Here is a 21,313-nt window from a genome sequence, read left to right on the forward strand (position 1 = left end):
TTTTAAGCTGTGAACTGTCCTGTGTAGAGATTATTTCTGTGCAATAAGAGCCAAAACCAAATGGAGTATTTATGTGGTTCTCTCATTATGCAAGCATTTATTACTATGAACAAAGCACTGCATTAGCACAAGGGAGCAGAGTTAAGACATTATGATCAAAACTAACTGCCATACTTCCAGAGATTTTTCCTTTGACATACCTCTATAAATAATTAGATTACAAGACACCTGAGGGCATACATCGTCTTATTCTGTAACAATAACACCTTGAGAGAGTTGACAACATTTTTCTTTTGGCCAAGTGCCTAGGAAGACACCAAGGTGTATGATTAATAGAGAGCTCAAGCACACACCCTTGTATGTCCCAATGCTTATTTATAATATTGCATTCTACCTCTTGAGAGTGTTATTTTTATTCCTGATAGTTCTGCTTTTGTCATTAAATACCCAAAATCCTTATATAGTGGGGTGAGATGAAGGGGAAGATGAAGAAAATATTTTCTTTAAGGTAGTTGAAAAAGGAAAAAAAAAGAAACTTGTGAAGTGTATAATAGGATTGGTTAAATAACTCCACAGCAAAATCGGGATTCCAAGACTTGAGCTGGATCTTCCTTTCCAGCAATCCCTCCATTTGTGGAGAGCCCTGTGCTTGTCACTCCCATGCTAAGAAAGAGATGCTGGGCAATGCAAATTCCTTCAAATTTGCTGAGCGTAAAATTTTCTTCCTGATTCATTTCCATTCATGAATTCTATTTTGAAGCCCTAAACAAAAGCAATTATTGTTTGCCTCTGCTCTGTGTAACACATTTGGAACACGTTACCAGCACGGATTCTTCATGCCATTCAGTGGAAGTATGTCAGAAGGCTCTGTCCAAACTGTGCCCCCTCATCCAGCCTGAACACATGCAGAGTAGTGCAGTGAGCATACCAAATTATGTGGGGGTTATAGGGTGCCTTCGATGGGTATCAGTGAGAAGCTGAGGGGATGTAAGTGGAGATAAGGGCCCTGATGGTTATACAGTACCAGTAAAGGACATTAATAGGAGTAAGAGTTGAGGAAAGAGAAGATCAGTACTGGGAGATGAGCTAGGAATGATGCTGGACACTGGCAAAGACAGGTGCAGGTAGTTAGGTCAAAGTAAGATAAAATGGAGCAGTGCTGGACTACTTCAGTAGGGAGCTCATGGTGAGAATCATATTGTGGGACTTAGACTGAAGAAGAATGAATCAGGGAAGCTGCAAGAAAATGCTGATAGGAGGGAAAAGGATTGTCTGATAACAAAAAGGCAAAAAGGATGTGAGTACGTGAGAGCAAAATTCTGTAGCGCAGGAAAGGATTGCAGTACTCTGGAACTTCAGCATCCCTCACTAGCAGCAAATGCTAGCAATACCTCAAGGTAAATTGTGAGCCACTTCCTCCTGCTCTATTGCTTGTCTGTACAAAAGTGGCAGCTGGCTGCTGCTGCCAGCTGGTTGGCTAGTTCAGCACTTGAGGCTTTTTAATACACATAAAGGGTCTGAGCCTGTTGATATCTTAGTGAAGTGTAAACATAAATCCCCATAAAATTACATAAAATATATAAGAACATTGAGATTGTGAAATTAAGTACTACAGTGCCAGGAAATGCCAGAAATAAGGTTGTGTTGGCAGACCTACTTTGGCCTCATGAGCTATGCGTATGGGTGGTTTTTTTACAGGAAAAAACTTATTCCTTGTAAAATTAGCATCTTATAAAGGCAAATGAAGGACCTGCTTTGGAGATGAATCAGGACCGTACTGAGATGTGGTTGTCATCAATAAACTCCACCCTGACTTGTAACAGGAGCTGAAAGTGTACGGAAGTGTGGAAGGAGGCATGGAAGAGAAGGGAGCGGTATTACAATGGGAGCTGGTACTGCCATCAGAACTGGTTCTGCCAATGCATTCCTAGTGTTAACTGTGTTTTTGGTTTGCTAAGTGACCAGACTGAGAAACAGCTTTCCCATTTTCTCTGCACCAGAAGCCAAAGGAAGATGTACCTTGAATATGAAAGACTGTATACTGCTTAATACTCTGAAAGATCAGTGCTTCAAACCGAACACCTACACTTAGTGCAGCAGGTGTTAACAGAGGATTATATACCTCACCTCAGAGGCATTCATCAAAAACTGCATTGATGAGCTCCACAAGAAAGAAAAAGGAATGGCCTTTGAAGAAATAAGTCATTCTGGATGCAGAGCTGCGTTTGTTTAGTCCTAACAGTAGGCAAAGCACAAGTCCACACATTAAAAGAGAGAGATTAAATGAAAGACTGAATGACTTCTTGTTCAGTGAGCACTGTTTATCCTGTGCAGGGATTGAGGCAGGAGTCTAGTGGAAGATTGGTATCCAGTTGTGAAATTAAAAAACATAGTCTTAATGCACACAGTCAAGTGGGATTTAGGCATTGTCCACACAAACTTATCATGATCTTGAGTATTTCATTCTTCTGATATACAATTCTATTTTGTTTGAATCTGAGTATAATTAACCAATTGTGAAGAAGGAAAATACGAATATACTTATGAGGATCATTGAGGTATATGTTTCTTTTTTCCCTCTTGCTGAGCAGATGAAAATACTAATTTACATTGATCCCAGTTTGCATGATTGTCTCAGAAGACAAGAAATAGAAAACACTGTGCACACTGCAGCGCATATCTCTTTTTAGGAGATTTAATATATTTTAGGGATCCTTAATAGTAGCTACTAAGAGACACAGAAGACAGTAATATGGGTCTTCTAGGGTCAGCTGTAATGTGAGAGGCTGAGGATAAGAGAGTAGCCTGGAAAAGAGACAACTTTCCCTCTTGTCCTTTCAGCACAGACAGCTGCTACTTCATGGGATGAAGTGAACCTTTCTGCCTGGCATCTGCACAGTTCTTCCTTTCTTTCTTCTTTGTACCATAACTACTGACACTCTTTTTAGAGATGTGAGTTTAGCTTTCTTTCCCCAGGGTTCCTGGCTCTGGATTTTTCCAAAGATAGAGCTTTGTGTAGTTTATTTTGGAGTTTTGTCTGTGTGGAATATAGGAAATAGCAGTGTTTTAGTGTAGCCATGGTGATATAAGGACCATGGCTAGGAAGGGTTTACAAGTAGGGGCAATGTATTTTGTTTGGCCAAATGCTTCAGGTAGAAAAATCAAATAACCTTTAAGTACTGAAAAGGCTGCAGAATGGGTTTGCGGATATAAAGGCTTTGGCATCTGAAGTGTGGTACTTTTCTGTCCTCACTTTCATGTGCTGTTCTCTGTGTTTTTTATTCCTAAATTCACAAGGAGTTACAATAAATTTCCTAAACTATAAAAACATTAGTGGATGGGATAGAACTACATTTAAGAAGAAGAAAGATGTATAAAATGGGATCGGTGTGCTGCTCTGACATACCACTTCATTTCTCTTAGAGCAGAACACAAATGGATCATTTCTATTTGTAATGCATCTCTGAAGATCTCCTATTTGCTATGAAGAAATTGGTGCATGAGCAACATGCACCCAGGAACAGCAGCTCTTCTGTTTCCTATGCCTAAGTTTGTTTTGCATGGGCAGAAGATAAAAAAATGTTCTTTCCTCTCAAAGCTCTTTTAGTCCAGACCTTCCCTTTGTAAAGCTTGTGGCTCCACAGGAAATTCTGCTTTTTGCAAGTACCAGCTCACGAATCACTTAATTAAATAATTTTCTTTTTCATGCAGAAATGCCATGTCAGCACTCACACAAGAGCAAGGCATTTAACTTCATATCTCATACTGTATGACAAGCTAATTTCAGTGAGATATCCAAAATACCAATAATTTTATTTGCTGAGGCTAGCATGAGTTAAAAATTAATAGTTACTAAGCCGCACATCTGTGTTATTATGTTCCCTTTGATTTTCAGTCTTTCCTTAGGAGTCAGGAGGGGCTTTAGTGAGACATCAGTGAACCATGAGCAGGTGAATGTTTTAAGACAATGTCTAAAATTGTCAAAAATATACGATCATTAATTTTTTTCCTCTTTGTTTTATTCCTCCATGTACAATACTGACAGGAGGCAAGTTATTTTGTCTATGTCCAAAGTTACATTGATAGTCCAGATACAGGCAGCATTGGAGGAAACTCTGACATTAGAAATCAACATTGGCTGGACTTTTTTGCTGCTAATTTTCTTGCTTTAATTCTTAAAAAAGAATATCCATCCTTTACTTTCTTTCTAATAGATGTCACAGCATTTGAATTACAGAATAAGAATTTTCTCGGTATCATCATTTTTCTCGCACGCATGTATTTCAATGCAAGGCAGATGGGACAGATTATTTTATATTCATAATGCATATAGCTTTAGGAGAGCTGCACCGCAGTGTGTTGATGGGTTATGGCTGCATGGGTTATGTATTCTCAGGAGATCTACATGTTCAGAATGCATTCTTTTGCCCTTTCCCCCGTCGACTCCTGTTTTGCTATGATAGAAGCACTAGCAAATGAAAGGCTTGTTATTGATTTCTGTACAGATGTTTATAATTTCCATGTAACTCTGCATCAGAGTGGCAGTAACTGATGTACAAAATTTGACATCTTAATTATTCCTTGATGGAAAGGAGGGCCACTAACCTAAGGTACAGCAGCCTATTAACTCGGGATCTGTGGATTCAAAGCAGCCTTAGGTCACAAGAGAAATGAGTGAGACTGTCTCACTGTAGTCTTTGTGGATGTTTGCTTGCTTCTCAAAGCTGCCAGATTGTCTTCAGTGTGTCTGGAGCAGAAGGAAGCAGAAATCGTGAAATAGAAAATATTTTCCATCTAGTATTGCTAGCCTAGCTGAAATCACAAGTACTGTAAAGCTCAGGAGTAGCACATTTTATGAGCCAGCATCAGCTCACTGTGGTGTGGCTTTCCTAGAGCTATATGCCCCACCTAAACGCTAAATGCAATAAAATATGCAATCCTGACTTCTGTGATTTACCCAATTAAAAAGAGAAATTCAAGAATTCTGATGTTTGTCTAGCAGTCCTATCCAGTGGATATAGTTTAATTTCCCACAGGTTGCAGCTTTATGCAGAATTCCCATGAGCTGGGAATGTTAAATGCAAGACTAAGGGCACACATGCACCATAAGTATTAGCAGAGATTGAACAGTGACCCACAAAAAAATAATCCCAAGCCATTGATAGTATTACTGACAGGAAACAATTGCTGTATGCAGTTTATCAAGCACAAATAAATATCAGAATGTTGTCTTTGCTTTGAGCCATGTGTAACTATTATCCACAACCTATAGTACAGGAGAGGCTCTCTTCAAGATGCCATTTCCCAGCTGGTCAGCTATTTTATTTGTGCTCCTCATGGTTAAAGATCCCTTAAAAGTATATATTGTGCATTTTTGACTGCAGGATTAGATGAATACCACACAAAAGTTACATATGCATCATCATGCTGTTAGAATTGTTGTGCTTGAGGATTCCAATTCTTAGTCTAGTCACAGACAGCCCCACAGTAAGGCATCTGCATTTCAAAAACTATCCTGTTCCGAACAATAAACTGCAAGAACAGAAAATTTTATTCCCACTTCAGCAGAAAAAAAGCTCTAATATGAAAGAACAGTTGTGAGAAGTCTTAAGGCTTGACTGGCTTGTATTTCACCAATATCATCCAAAGTTATTTTAGTGATTTAAGTAGCAGCGTTATTGAATTACACAGTGCCCCAGCAGGCAAGAGAAACTTTGGGTCCTCTAATCTAATCCACTACACTCTTGTCTACTGGAGCTCGTTCGGAGTCTGCTTGTACACTGGAAAAAGGCAGCACTTTGCCATCTGCTGCAGTGACTCTTTAGTCTGCAACGCTGGTCTGCTGTTCTGTATTCACCAGTAGTAACAGTGCTGAAGGAATGAGACCAGATGAAGACGTAGAACGGGAACTGGGAACATAAAAGAAGTTTAAGTTGTAGTCCAGAGTCTTTCAGCATGCTCAGCTGCAGATACAGGATAGTGCAAACCTGAGGAACAGAACTAATTAGAATTCCATTAAAAAGAGGAGAAAAAATTTCGCCGAGACCCAAGTCACATCACGGTGGTCGAAGTGAAACCTCGCTGGCTAATGCAGCCTTAATTCATTTTATTTTGCAGAGACAGCAAGCTCACCATGTTGCTTCGAGAGTCCCTGGGGAATATGAACTGCCGCACCACAATGATAGCTCACATTTCAGCCACTGCGGGGAACTACGCTGAGACGCTGTCCACCATCCAGATTGCATCCAGAGTCCTCAGGATGAAGAAAAAGAAAACTAAGGTAAGACACATATAACTTCTTTCTTGTAGCTCTGGAAGAGGGAGCAGGAAGGAGCCCAAAAGATCCTTGATGGGGCAGCGAGGCATATAGCAAAATCAGTAACCAATTCCAAAGTGCAAAGATTGTATGTTCCTTGTCCTAGGCGAGTGGCTCAGAGCACATAGCAGAGACAGGGGAATGTAAACGCTTCAGCATCAAATAGAGGAGCGCTTTCAAACATATCTGTCTTAACAGGTTTTTAAGCTGGCCTCATTTAATGATATAGCTGAGAGTGTAAATCTTCAGTTATGTTCTTAGTGCTAATGAAATAATAAGGAATGAAGCCACTGTACAGTAAATTGGGTTTAATGAAGAGTTAGATTCTCTTTGCTTCTCACAGAGTAGGAGCAAAATGAATGCAAAGCATTGTGTCCAATGCCTGCACTGATGCCTCGTTTATTCTGATTGCCTGTAAATATGAGTGATAGATTTTCCAAGAAGTAAAGTGATGGTGGGCTATATCTAATTCCATGCTTATGGAGTCCTGGTTTCTTCTGTATAGCTTGCAATGTGAACTGCGTACAACCAGTGAATGTTTGATTTAAACTGACAGTCTACGGATTGAAAAAAACTTTGAAGAGAGACAACTGAAGGGATTAATTCCACACACCATTACAGCAATGTGTCCCCGTGAAGGGATTCATTTCACACACCGTCCCTGCAGTGTGTACCCAAGGACTCCCTTAAACATATTATACAACTTCACACATTGGCATTACAACCAAAAGGGACCGTCTTTATTTTCTGTGCCTTATTTCTGTAATGAGTTTTCTTGTTCCTGTTCACACACAAAAATAGGAATGCCTTTGGCAAATAACCAGTTTATTTGGTTGGTCTAAATTAGGTGAGGGCTCCTGATCTATTTATTCAGTACATTATTTTTTTGGAAGCCTCATGACTGAGTGTGGAACATTTAGATTTGGGGCATTGGGTACTCTGTTGAACACTGCTGTATGTTTGCTGTAAGACTGGATATAAGGATCTTCAGAGTTCTGTGCCTTTGTTTAGAGATTTCCCAGTTTAGATATATCATTTTTTGTGTATGCATACGGTTTGTGCAAGGAGCTGTTTGCAATTCTGAAATGTCATGATCTCTGTCTCTCTGATGTTGCAGTACACATCGAGTTCTTCTGGAGGAGAGAGCTCTTGTGAGGAGGGTAGGATGCGTCGGCCGACCCAGCTGAGACCCTTCCATTCTAGAAACACCGTTGACCCAGACTTCCCTATTTTGCATTTATCAAGTGATCCTGATTATTCATCCAGCAGTGAGCAGTCCTGTGACACAGTGATTTATGTTGGCCCCAATGGCACTGCACTTTCTGATAAGGAGCTGACAGATAATGAAGGTCCTCCTGACTTTGTTCCTATAGTTCCTGCACTGCAGAAGACCAAAAATGAGGGCAGGATGGAGGAAGGTAGTGAATCGGGGCCCAGCACATCTGAAAGAGATTGCCTGAAGTGCAACACCTTTGCAGAGCTCCAGGAGAGGCTGGATTGTATAGATGGCAGTGAAGAGACTAACAAATTCCCCTTTGAAGAGATGCCTGCTCAGTTTAGCTCAGACCAGATGTCTAAGTGCTCTGTCTCAAGCCAACTCGCAGAGCTTAGTCACTTACCAGCGTCAGATAAGGAAGATACGATGCCAGAATGTCAGCATCTTGATAGAGAAGCCAAGGAAAATATAAATGCTACCCCCAGCAAAACTAAGAGAAATCACTCCCCCATTCCTTCTGGAGCTCTTACTAATATTTCTACCCCTCCTTCTCCCAGGAGCGTGACAGGCAGCTCTAGTAAAGAGCTTAGCTCTTGCCAGTTAGCACACAGCACCAGCTTGCAGAGCAGCAGAGAAGGTCTCAACACCTGTGGCTTTGTGGAAGGGAAACCAAGGCCAATGGGTTCACCCCGGCTTGGCATTGCGAGCCTCTCCAAGACATCTGAGTACAAGCCACCAACTTCTCCTTCCCAGAGGTGCAAAGTCTATACACAGAAAGGAGTTCTTCCCAGCACCACACCCCCACCAGCTTCCCTGAGTAAGGACAATGAGATGACATCTACTGAATCTTTGTTACAGCCAGAAATACGGACTCCACCTGCAGGAATGAGCCCTCAGATCATGAAGAAGTCAGTGTCTTCCAGCAATGGGGATTCTGAAGAGACCATTCTCAGTGAAGACCAGCAACAAAACCATTCTCCTGAATCCAAGAAGGAGATTCTAAGCACTACTATGGTGACTGTGCAGCAGCCACTGGAACTGAATGGGGAGGACGAGCTGGTGTTCACCCTTGTAGAAGAGCTAACCATTAGTGGGGTCCTTGACAATGGGCGCCCAACCAGTATCATCAGTTTTAACAGTGACTGCTCTGTGCAGGCTTTGGCCTCTGGGTCTAGGCCAGTCAGTATTATCAGCAGCATATCTGAAGATCTTGAATGTTACTCCAGTGCAGCTCCTGTGTCTGAGGTCAGCATCACACAGTTCCTTCCACTTCCAAAGCTGGGCCTGGATGACAAGTCCCAGGATGATGGCAGCAGACGCTCATCTATCAGCTCATGGTTGAGTGAAATGAGCACAGGGAGTGACGGTGAGCAGTCATGCCACAGTTTCATTGCCCAGGCATGCTATGGGCATGGAGAAGCAATGGCAGAACCTCCTGTCTCCGACTTTGCAAGCACCATACAAAGTGCCAGCATGATTTGTGTAGGTGACAAACAGAAGCCAGTAACCGACAACATGCTTATATTGTCAGAAATGGGGGAACAAGCTTTCAGCAAAGTGCCACCCATCAAAGGCTGTAAAATATCAGCTTTAGGGAAAACTACTGTCACAATTAAAAACACTGCTAGCCTCAACAGCTGTGAGGGCTACTTCCCAATGAAGACAAACATTACTGTTTATCCATGTATTGCTGTTAATTCCTTCAAAGCACAAGACACTGATGATGCTGTATCGGTAAATGCAGACCCAAAGGTTGCTCATCCCCATGAGGGGAAAGAACCCAATGCTAAAAAAGATATCAAATTTGAAGATCCTTGGCTGAAGAGACAAGACGATGTAAAAAATGACAGCTCTGGGAGCAGTGATGGGTTGAGTTCTGACATGACCACGATTTCAGCCAAATCTGAGCAGAGCACAAAGCAGTCTCCAGCAGACAGGTTTAGCAGCAGCAGCAGCAGTGGGGATGCCTCTGTCTCCCCAGGATGTGATAGTCTGAAGAGAATTGTGGATGGGTGTGAGATGGCAGCATCTGGCTCTGCAACCCAGAGTCCAATTCATTCCAGTGATGGCTTGAAGGTGGGCAGCCTCCCTCGAGGGCTGCCTCCAAAGGCAAGCAAGCCAGAGGAGTCCGATAGTCACTTCCATTCTGCTGCCTCTGACAGCAATGGAGTTGTTTCTCCTGCCCACACCCAATTTTCTAAGGCCAGCCTAGACAAAAAAGTGGCCTCTCCCAAACATTGTGTCCTCACTCGCCCCAAAGGGACACCTCCTCTGCCTCCAGTGAGAAAGTCAAGTTTGGATCAGAAGAACAGAGCCAGCCCCCAGCACAGTGCTACCAGCAGCACCACCAGCAGTCCCTCTGGCCAGTCTGTGCCTTTCCAGGCCAGCTTCCCCGAGGAGCTGAATGCCAAACCAAAAGGCCCTGGCATTGACAACAGCAGCAACAACAGCAGCAGCAAGCTGTTCAGTGCCAAGCTGGAGCAGCTCGCCAGCAGGACCAACTCCCTTGGAAGGTCCACAGGAAGTCACTACGAGTGTCTGTCACTGGAGAGAGCAGAAAGCCTGTCCTCCGTGAACTCCAAAATGAACCCTAGCAAAGACACCACCATGCCTAGGACTGGAAGGAGCGTCAGCCGCAGTGTCATGTCCTCACCAACCAACTCAGCTCTCTCCCAGTCTGCAGGAGCGTCGCCAAAAGCTGGACAGTCAAAGATCTCAGCAGTCAGCAAGCTCCTGTTGGCAAGTCCCAAGGCCCGAAGCCTGTCTGCCTCTGCTACCAAAACACTCAGCTTTTCAACCAAGTCTCTGCCTCAGTCTGTTGGGCAGAGTTCCAGTTTGCCTCCAAGTGGGAAGAATATGTCCTGGTCAACACAGTCCCTCAGCAGAAACCGAGGCTCTAGCCTTGCTTCTAAATTGCCTCTGCGGGCTGTCAATGGACGGATTTCAGAGCTGCTCCAAGGCAGTGCCAGCTCCAGAGGCTTGCAGCTCCGAGGAAACGTGGAAGCAGATGAGCGCGGTGGCCTTCATGGAGAGGAGAAGCCAGCAGTTCATGTGCTGCCATCTCCTTACAGCAAGATCACTCCTCCTCGGAAGCCTCATCGTTGCAGCAGTGGTCATGGGAGTGATAACAGCAGTGTCCTGAGTGGGGAGCTGCCCCCCGCCATGGGGAAGACTGCCCTGTTCTACCACAGCGGAGGCAGCAGCGGCTATGAGAGCATGATGAGGGACAGCGAGGCAACAGGGAGCGCCTCTTCTGCACAAGATTCCATGAGCGAGAACAGCAGCTCAGCCAGCGGCAGGTGCCGGAGTCTCAAAACACCGAAGAAACGATCAACCACAGGTAAGCTTGAAGGGATGTGAAAGGAGAAAACAGACCAAAGCAGCTAACTTCTTCATGGTGGAGAGCCCTTTCCTGAAGATAGGCTAGTAGATCAGAGCCAGCTGTGTTTGCAGCAGAGATGAGAGGCCAGGGTAAGTGTCCCAGGCCCCAGGCTTCTTCCGAGCAACATGCACAAATGTCTGTGTTTGCACTGCATATGCAGTGGAGTCTCTCTCCCACCCATTTCACTTAGGTTTATTTCACATTAACAGAACGCTTATCTCTACAGTTATTTCATGTTGCTAGTTGCAATTAAGTATTTATTTATACAAATATTCTTCTGATTTGATTCCAAAAAGATGCCTTTATGAGGTAGTGAAATGTAATTTCAAGCACTTTGGACAAAGACTCCTCTCTTGGTACATGTGTGGCTCAGCAGCACAAGGCCAGAGTCCTGCTCAACAGCAGTAACTGCTGGGAGCTCCCTTTTGCTCCTTGTGCACTCTGAATGCCCAAAAGGTGCAAGATGCCCTGCTACTGTATCTGTCACTTCTTTCTTCCCACCTGTTTTAGAAGATGGAACAAAGTTATGCCCATGCTGTTGAAAGATCATATCCTGCCACTGAGTCTGTTGGATTTTAACTTTTGAGTTACAAGTCCTTCCTCTCCAAGTAATTTTATTATTAATAAGGTATACTATTAATATTATAAGTATGAGCACTGTTGCTTTAAAGTACTTGCAAGTCTGAGAGCAGTTAGTCATCACAGAGAGGATCAGAACGCCCAGTAGCTTTCTTACTACATTTTTTAATCAGAAAGAGCCTGCTGGTCCATGCCAGGAGTCCATGGTGTTGCAGCTCGTACTTCTCACCAGGACAATAGTTTTTCGTAGGTTTGCAGGAAAGGGATGAGGAACATCCATCAGCTGGTCACCTCACTTTTTTCTGGGTTCTGTTTTCCCAACCAGAAGTGTAAGTCCTGCCCTAACCAACTTCCTTTTTTAAAAAATGCATATAGATACTGGGACTGGTATATACCAGTATTTAAAATACCAGTGGCTGCATATTTTGCAGTAGTTCTGGCTGCAGAAATGTGTAATTCTCATAGAGTTCCTAATTCACAAAGCCATTCTCACTTGCTGGGTTACTTACCTCTGGGATTTGTTTAGAATGAATGAAATGAGTGAGGCATTACCCTCTCTTTTCTCAAGCTTTTGCTGCAGTAGCAGGAAGAACATGTGCAACACAGATGTGAACACAACGAATACCACAATTAAAACCATATTCAAAAGTACACATCTGATAATACCTGTTCTGAGGATACATCTGAAAGCCACTCTACATTGTGCAAGCAAAGGCCAAGTGATGAAATAATCTTCCTGATGTCAACTCTGCATCCTATTAGAAAGACTCTGTTCTATTCTGCATATGTGGCAGTAACTTAATTTTCCTCTTTCTAATGAGCTGCTCTTCTAATGGCTCCTTTCAAATATAAACTTCTTAATGGTAACTTGCAAGAAAAAGAAGGATGATTTTGTATATTGTGGAAAAGGAATCCAAAGCTGACCACGCAGAATGCTGGGAGCGTACTGGCAACTGACTGTGTGCTGTGGAGAAGCTGCCCATATGATATGCACTTTTTCCATAGGACATTTCCTTTTCTTTGGATTCTGTAGCAAAAATTGAGTCTTTTGCTTTCCCATTGCTTTGATAGTGAGACAGTTAAAGGCATCCAGTAACCATTCTTGAGAGAAATCCATCTGCAATAGTCTCTGTCAGGGTGGGTCACTTTCCCTTTCTTTAGCTTATGCCACAGATGGTGATTTTCAACAAAATTTGAACTAGGAATAGATGCAAAAAAATAACAATTGCTGTGAAAGCAGAGCAGCTGTACAGGTGAGGGAAAGCATAGAAAACTGAAATGTAGATTCATCCATATCAAAAACAAGAGATTATCCCCCCTCCCTTGGATCTAGCCAGCTTTGAACCTGGCCGAGCAATGGTGGTGATTTGTCATGCTGTGCAGATATGCAAAGGTAGTCAAGCAGGAAGCTTTCCTTAGCAAGGAATGTGGACAGTCTCAGCTTTGCCACTGTTTTACTGCTAACTAAAATCTGACTTTTTTTCATAATACAACTTCTTTCTTTTTTACTTTTTCAAAGTACAGCTTTCTCTCTAACTGACAAACGTATGTGTTCAGCCTAATTTCCATTGTGGCTTAGTTCCTCTCTCCCTTGTCAGCAATGTTGCAGGTGTTTACCACAGCTGGATTTTAACCTCTGTGATGGAGCAATTTCTGTGCATAGGCATCCCTGCAAGATACCTGTTCTGTTAGGCACAGCAAAATGTGGCATGTTGACATCCCTCAAAGTATGTGCAAAGCTTCTCTCTTAATTGAGTCAGTCACCTGATGTGGACAGTTTGTAAGCGTGTTTGGTTTTTTTTTTGTTATTTTGCTTTTGAGAGTGATTCCCTATATCTGCAATTAATTCCTATATTGAGAGAGTTGTGTTTCTAAGAGGAACCAGTTCTTTTAATGCAAATAAAAAAAAAAAAAAAAAAGATCTTTATTACTTTCTATATCTGTAGCAGCAACCATTGCCCAGAAATTCATAATTCTTCACTTTCTTGTAACCCAGCTCCAGTTTGAAGTTCATCCTGCAGCAGTAATATCATAATTCTGTTTTGATGTGTTTGATAATAGTATAATTTTTCACATGTCAGCAGATTTATGATGGCATAAAATTGGGATTATTACCTCAATGCAGGAGAACATGAAGGAGGATCTGAGATATACGGAAGAATAGAGTTGTTCGCAAACATATTTTTATTGCATAATAAACAAAAAAATATGCAAAGGTTTGCAATCTTTTATCCTCCGTAATTTCTCCTGTCTGTAAGTCTGTTCTCATCTGAATGAACTCTCACAAGGAACACTTTTTAATGAAAACGATAGCATACAAAGGTTCTGAGGCTCTTGAAAGATGGATATTATTTTAATACATAGTGTCAAGAGCATTGGACCTTTCCTGATTTGCAGTCAGAGATCCACTGTGCTGTAATGGATATGGCACTATAGATATGCTCATTTTAGGTCAGGCAACCTTGTCCACTTTATTTATGATTATTATTAGCAGAAATGCTAGCTGTCAGACATGATCATCATGAATCAGCCCAAGGCCCCTTTAAGAGGAGCTATAAAGAGTCTTTAGCAGAATCACCAGCAGCCCTGTCAGATCTCACAATTACTTTTGAAGTTCTGACACATTGGGGAGACATCATTTTTTTCTTGAGATTAAGATCTTGTCTTTCAATGCTTTTAAGTGCATTATTTTTATGTGTAGGTGCTTCTGTGCTGATTGTCATACATGACACATCAGACCTGTATTGACAGCTTTTGAAAGATAAAGCTAGATTACATCCTTCAGTGTAGCCCTAGGTTAAATTTTGGGCTCTACATGGGTATGTGTACAACTCACAGACAGCCCAGTGCTGTGTAAACAAAAGTAAAAAAACAAACAACAACAACAAAACAAAAAACAAAAAAACCCACCCCAATTATTAGCCCAATATATTCTGATATCTACTGAAAATCATATGTATATATCATGAACCACTTAAGCCTTCCCCCTGAAGTAACCTTTTATTTTCATAAACATTTCTGTCTTTGTAGCTTTTAACATTGGTCCTATAATGCAGCATCAGCAGATACTGCCCTAAGTGACCACTTATAGTGAAAACAGAGCTATTTAGCCCTGATAGATCACTGTATATTTCAAAGATTTGTGTGGCCACCCTTTAATCCACCTTGTGTTGCACATATTACTCTAGACTCCATTTTACAGGTGCAGAAATCAAGGCAGAGGGCTTCACTGACTCACGCAATGCCTCCACTAAGTGACAACCAGATACAGGATTAAATTGCAGGCACCCTTGACTCCTAACCTCAACCCTGACTGACTTGGCTGCACATCCTCCCTTGCCCTTGCTGAACATCAGAGAGGAGGGCTTTATCTGTTATTTTTTGCGGCAGTCCCTCCCCCCTCTCCATTCACATGCATCTGTGCAACCGTGTTTGCTCCCATTTATTTGCTTACTCTGTTAGTGCTTTTTCTGTAGGAAACAATCCGCATTTCAGCCATTTTCTTGGCTCCGAGTCTTTCTCTCAGGGAGGCAGTGCTGTCTTGAGCAGAGCACTGAGGTATTACAGCACAGTCATCACTAGCACCAATTATGTTTTATTTTTAATACCTCAGAAATTTCAAGTGCAATGGCCTCATGCTGCTCCATGGAAAGGCAATGACAAGGATGCTTTTATAGCACAGACTCTCTCGTGTCATCAGGAAGTGCATTCAGGCTTAACTCCATTTTAACCAAGCTGTATTTGTACCCTGGGAACACAACAGGGATGAGCAGGAGGCAGGCAGGGAGGCAGGGAAGGACTTGCAAGATCTGTATTGTGTTCCCAATGGTGCTGCTGGTTCGCTCTGTCACCTTGAGCAGCCTGTGTAATGTCTATTGTCTGTAACCAGCTCACAGAACTAGATCATGGCCTTGTGGAAAAGCTCTCAATGCAAAACAGGACTGGATGCTTTCAGCCATACAGCTTTGCTGCTGCTTCCAGGTGTGTGATCCCATCAGCTCTAAGCTAGCAGCTGTGCAAGAGCCCAGGCTTTAATTAGATTTACTCAGCATAGCCAGGCCATTTGCGTTCCCATGCAATGTGCTCAAATGTCTTGCTTGTGCTTTTTGCCCTGTCTTGCAGAGGATTCGGGACTGCCAGATCTGCCGGGAGGCATCCCCTGGGGATGACAGAAGGGGAGGGGCTCTGAGACAAGGTGGCAGAAAATAATGCTTTCAGAGGAAAATATAGGGATGTTCCCGAGGTTGTTTGCTTTGTTGTTCCTTTTGGGAGCAGGCTCAGGTGCCTGCGAGAGCCCCAGTACATGTGACATGTGGTGAGGCACAGGGGCTCTTGTGTGTCATTGCCTGCAGCACTCTGCTGAGCCCAGAGCCTACTCTGCCTGGGAGATTCTCTCCTTTAATTTCTATGCCCTTCAGTTGAGGTTTGTCAGAGCTGAGCCTGAGTCTGACTGATGGCAGCAGGGTAAAGCAGGGCTGTGCTCTGTGTCCAGGGAGGCTGGGGGAGCAGCCGACATGCAGTGCAACGTGGCAGTGAAGGTCAAAGACATGGGAAGAAGAGGTGGCTCACACAGGCAGTGCCAAAAAAAGTCAAGGCCCAGAGGAGAGAGTTCTTGTAAAGGGCTTCTGTGTAGCATTGCTCTGGGCCACTTCAGCCTTCCTGAATACTGGAAGCAGAGCATTGGGAAACAAAAAATTAAGGGATGCTGTTGTTGGTAAGGCCAAGTCTGAACAAGACTGGGGAAATCCAAGGCCTTCCTGATGTTTGAATGTGTGTCCTGAGCTGCAGCTGTATTTCCTGGCATCTGCAGGACTGTGCTCCTACCTGTCCTGGATAGGATTTGCCTGTGTGTCTGTGTGTGTCTGTGCTTTAATCTTCTTTGCACAGGTAACCTGTCTGCCTGTAGATAATTAAAGTTTCTTGCTGCAGCATTTTATTGCTTTTGCAGTAAAGTTTCATGACTCCTTGCGGCTCTTTTGCAGTTCTGAGTTTTGCTACCAAAGTAGAACAAATTGCTACATGATTTTAAACACTTTCATAAAAAGGCAGACTGTTAAGATATGCCAATAATTATCTGCAATTAGAATGCCTGTTTTGGTCTTGCCTCTGTGCTCTGGATTTCACTGCTGGATTGGTTTTAAAGATGGAGATTTCAGATTTCCTGGAAAGCCCTGATAACTCCATATTCACACATATTACCTGTCTGGTAGCACCTAACCCAGTCCATGAAAGCAGCAGAAAAAGCCAGAGGCTGAATCTGGGGACTGTAAATTATGAAAGTCCATCTCCAACCAATATTACAAAGCAGCGTATTTTGAAAAACAGCCAAAATGATAATGCTGAAAGAAAACACCACAAAAAGAATTTGAGCTTTTTTTTGCTGAATCCAAGTGAAAAGGAGTTTGGTTCATGTTTAGACTGCCAAAGGCACTGTGGGAAGCTGAAAATTGCTCTTTGTATCAAAAAGCTGTAGGGCTTCTCTAGCATTTCCACTTTAACTTGCTTACAATTGACGATAGCTAATTGATATCCTGCATTATTCCCTTACCAAGACAAAGGATGTTAGAGCCATACAGCAAGACGTTGTTTGCTTGCAGGTGACCCTTTATGCATATGACTGCTGGCTGGGAGAGCAGAAGGAGGGGCACTGTGGGCTTCAGCTCCACTTTTTTTTTGTTCATTAAAACAACAGCATTGATTTTCCCAGGTCAATGCGAGGCCATTTCATGCAGCAAATCTGTGTTGAAAGGGATCAGAGTAATCATTTTTTACACGCTTGACTACTGCATGCCAGCACTGAGCTTTCAGCCACATGAACATAGGAATGATTTAATAGAGGAAATGGCAGCAGGCTATTGTGCACAGTGAAGGCTCCATGTAACATGCATGACTGAGTCGCACGCCATTAGGCCGAGTGTAAATAAAACCTGCCCCTTATGCTGCCACAGAATTAGCTCATTGGAATGCCTTTACTGCTGTCTCACCATGATCTAACGCTGGGGCTGCAGAGCCCCTTCCTTCTCCATCCTCTGTCTTTGCTGGCCAAGCCACTAGCAGCACAGACATTTAGCGCGGTATTGCAGTAATAGTAACCAGCTTCTTAAGTGACACCCCAACGCTGAGAAATGCATGACAAACCAAAATCCAGACCAAGGAGAGATAAAGATGTAGAAGAGATTCTAGTTGTTTTTTTTCCTTGCTAGGGATTGCAGGCACTGAAAGCGCAGCCCCCGTGATGTACATCTTCCCTGAAGCGTCTCCCAGATTACTTGTCAACCTGCCACGCTGCAGGAGGGCTGCTTCCTCATCTGGTTTCAGCAGTGCTCATTCACCAGCTCTAAACTGCCCTGAAAGGCTCCTTTTAAAGTGAGATGGTAATTCAAGAAATATGATCAAAAATGAACAGGATGGATAGAAATAAAATTGACGTAGGCTGTACCTCGGTATGTTTATTATACATATAGAATTATACATATAGAGGTTCCTTAGATATATAGAAGCAACATGTCTAGTATAGCTATGAATGGAAAATTATAAATAAGGGTTGCTTTATTCCTGCATACAGCAAGCAGTTCTTTTGAGCCCCAAGTGTCCTTGTACTCCTTACTGATTTGCAATGGCAGGATTGCATACAAGCCAACTCAAAATAAGGGCTGAATTGTTTTATGGGGAGGTGGTCATAGAAGACTCTATTCTTAATGACAAATCCCATTGGTGTTTCTTTCTCCAGCTCTTCAGGTGCAATCTGAGTTGCCAGGATGAGCAAATATAGTTTAGATTTTCTGGCAATAAATGCCAGGATTCTTTATTGATGGTAGTACTAACCTCAAGCTGGGCACCCTAAATATTTCTGATGAAGCCTCCATGCTATCACAGCAACTTTCCACTGGAAGGCACTGGCAATGACTTGAGGAACCAGGAGAGGATCTTGGCATTGCACACATTGTGTGAAAATCCAAGCAATTGTGTGAAAATGAGTAGCTGTTCTCTTCTCTGAGGAAAGGGCACTGTAAAATAAACTAGGAGGAGGGAGGTCAAAGGAAATGGGAGGACTTGGTTCAGTCATGGATAATTGCCCATGAGGGCAGACCCTGTAGGAAATGGGAAAGAGAGAAGTCAGCATAGCATCTTCAGCTCAAACAAAGCAGCAGCCCCATTGTTGGACAGGGAAGAGCAGCAGGGGGAACAGACAAACAATCTTTGCCAGTCAGCAAACAATTTGATTGGAGGCTGGTGCTATTGTTCCTTGGAAATGAAGCCACAGAAGGAGTGATGTTGGCTTAGAGGTACTGCTCTCCTTAGCCAAGATTAGGTTTTTGTAATCACCTTCAGTTTGTATGGACTTTCTGGTGAGAAAAAAAAAAAACAACAAAAAAAACACCACAACAAAATGCTTACCAAGATCTGCACACAAAGGCAGTTTTACCTCCAAAAGCTTTTAGTGCAGTGAGAATAGCTTTGGCTGTGCATCCTGCTTTTAAGATCACACTATACTCCTGGAATTATACGATAACAAATTATATTTTCATCTTCAACAACTTAAAATTCCAGGGGCAGCAATTGTTTTGCATCCAATGCAGATGCACTCTGCTTTGAAGAGACATACATCATGCTCCTTTTTGTGGGTATTTTGCATTTAGTGATTTAGCGGAGCGTTGTTAGGATAATGTGGTTAGGTTGCAGTTGGACCTGATGATCTTTAAGGTCAACCTGAGCAATTCTTTGATTCTATATACTTTTTGCTTTTACCTTTTCCACAGAAAAGATGCTCCAACTGGAATGCGTTCTTAGAAAGTAATAGAAAGGGAACACCACAAAATATACAGCAGGTAAACAAAACCAGCTTGCTTAGGGGTTCTGCCATGGTTAACAGATGCTTTTATGAGCACATACCCTTATGGAGTTGGGAGTTTTGCTGAGGTCAGTGAGTCGTCTTATCCTTGAAGTTCTGTGTTTCTAATACTTTAAAGATGAAGGCTTCTCTGGACATATATGCGCTGCAGTGTCTTTTAACTTCAGTGCCGCTCTTCAGCCAGATCCACTTTCACACTGTACACATTCACTCCACTGTTGCTCCTTTTATCTTAATTAAACCCTGTCTGGTCTTTGGCAGAGCTGAACCTGCCAGACCTTAACCAATGGCTCAAAGTAGAAAACCGATCTGCTGTATTCTATGCATTTTCAGGGCTGTTTCACAGTGTGGTTATTTGTGCTGAAGCTAAGCTTGAGACTTGGAAAACTGCATTCATTTTAGCAGTTGGTTGTCTCTGCGTGTTGATATGGATGAGGAAGCTGTCAGCTGCTTTGTGGCATTGCTTAGGTTGTATCTCCTGGCTGATCCCAAGTAATGCAAAGTCAGAAAAAGCAGGGACTGAATGGAGAAGTCAGTGGCAGGAGTCACCTGTCAGACACTGTCAGTTACTGTACCTGGCCTAAAGCAGCCTATTGATCAGTGCATATTTCAAATAACTAGATTCAGTTTTGACTCCCAGCAAACACTCAATGCTGTGCCTGATGGCTCAGCCCTGTTGTACTGCCTGGCTGCAATGGAGGCGTAACCCACAGGCTATGCAGACACAAAAAGCACAGTGAGTTTATGTTAGCATACATCTTGCCACAGCTGTGGTCTCTGCCTCTTCACTGAAGGATATGGCCTATTAGACAGAGCCTTGTGCTGGAGTTCTCCTAGACCCCAGGCTTCTGTTTGTCATTCAGGCTAAATGGGTATGAATAGAAATGCAATGCAAAAATATTTACTGTAATTAATATTCCAGTGACATCTGTTTAGCTTTGCTCCAAGTAAGAGCCTGGTGGTGTCCTCGTGGCAAGGTGAATCAGATTCATTTGCACCTCCAGGGGAACTGCTGTCTCTAAAAGCTGAGGAGCAGCAAAGGTAGGAAGGAGATTGCTTTCACACTCAGACTACTCCTGTGAGAGGTCAAGACCAAAACCCTGAAAAAAAGTGCTTTTAGAAGTAGTTAGTGCCTAAGTCCTTTTGGTCTCATCTCAGCTTGAGAATTCAGTGACATTTGCTGCAAAACAGGCAGAGGGCTCATTTCCCAGGTGGGCTGAGCCCTTTGCAGATCTCTTGCATGCAGCAAATAGTAATGGTCTGCCAGCCCATCTCATCTCCCTTCACATACACAGCTGCTCTTGCCCTTCAGTTGCCTCTCTCTGGCATCATTGATGACAGTCACCCTCAGTACAGCACTTTGTCGGTGCCTTCCCAAACTGCCTCTCTGTTGTTGCCAATTGTTAGCTATGCTGACATTGACTTCCAATGGTGTTTCAAAAGGCCTAAAAAAACTTGTGCTTGCTAGTATTTATAAGGCTTCATTTGTTCTGGCATGGGCTCATTTGCTGGGCTGCAGTTTGATTAGAAGCACGAGTATGATGGATGTGACGGGATGGGCAGGTTAGGGCTGAGGCCATTTGGTACAAAAGGGCTGCCTGTTTGCATGACTTGGCTTTGCCCTCCTTTTCTTGCAGGGAATTATTTTGGATGCACTGGAATAAAAGCTCTGTAGACTAAGTTTTTTGCAAATAGGCAGCAAGACAGACCATTCTCCTTCATGTTACAGTTAGCATTTACAGGTTAATTGCCGATTACTAGATGTTGGTTTCTAGCACAGACTGCTGCACTTGCAAAACAATGATAGCTCACAGAGTTGTCAGCTGAGAAAATGTCCGCTGACACCTATGAATGAAACTGATGCTGGATAGTTGCAAATCCAAAAACTAAGCAACCAATGGATTATTATTTTTTTTTAGTTTTCATTGACGCATGAAATTGGCAGACTTTTTGAAGCTATTTACATTC

General features: G+C 42.9%; 1 protein-coding gene across 1 annotated transcript in view; it reads left to right on the plus strand.

The window, feature by feature from the left end:
• The window catches only part of KIF26B (kinesin family member 26B), a 280,597-nt gene that overhangs the window by 254,301 nt on the left and 4,983 nt on the right, over positions 1 to 21,313 (plus strand). Inside the window, exons 11-12 of the mRNA XM_052673160.1 lie at positions 6,118 to 6,280; positions 7,434 to 10,872. Of these exons, the coding sequence (XP_052529120.1) occupies positions 6,118 to 6,280; positions 7,434 to 10,872 (3,602 nt within the window). The remainder of the gene's footprint in view (positions 1 to 6,117; positions 6,281 to 7,433; positions 10,873 to 21,313) is intronic.

This window comes from Tympanuchus pallidicinctus, unplaced genomic scaffold (assembly GCF_026119805.1).
Source record: "Tympanuchus pallidicinctus isolate F22 unplaced genomic scaffold, pur_lepc_1.0 scaffold1, whole genome shotgun sequence".
Lineage (NCBI taxonomy): Eukaryota > Metazoa > Chordata > Aves > Galliformes > Phasianidae > Tympanuchus > Tympanuchus pallidicinctus.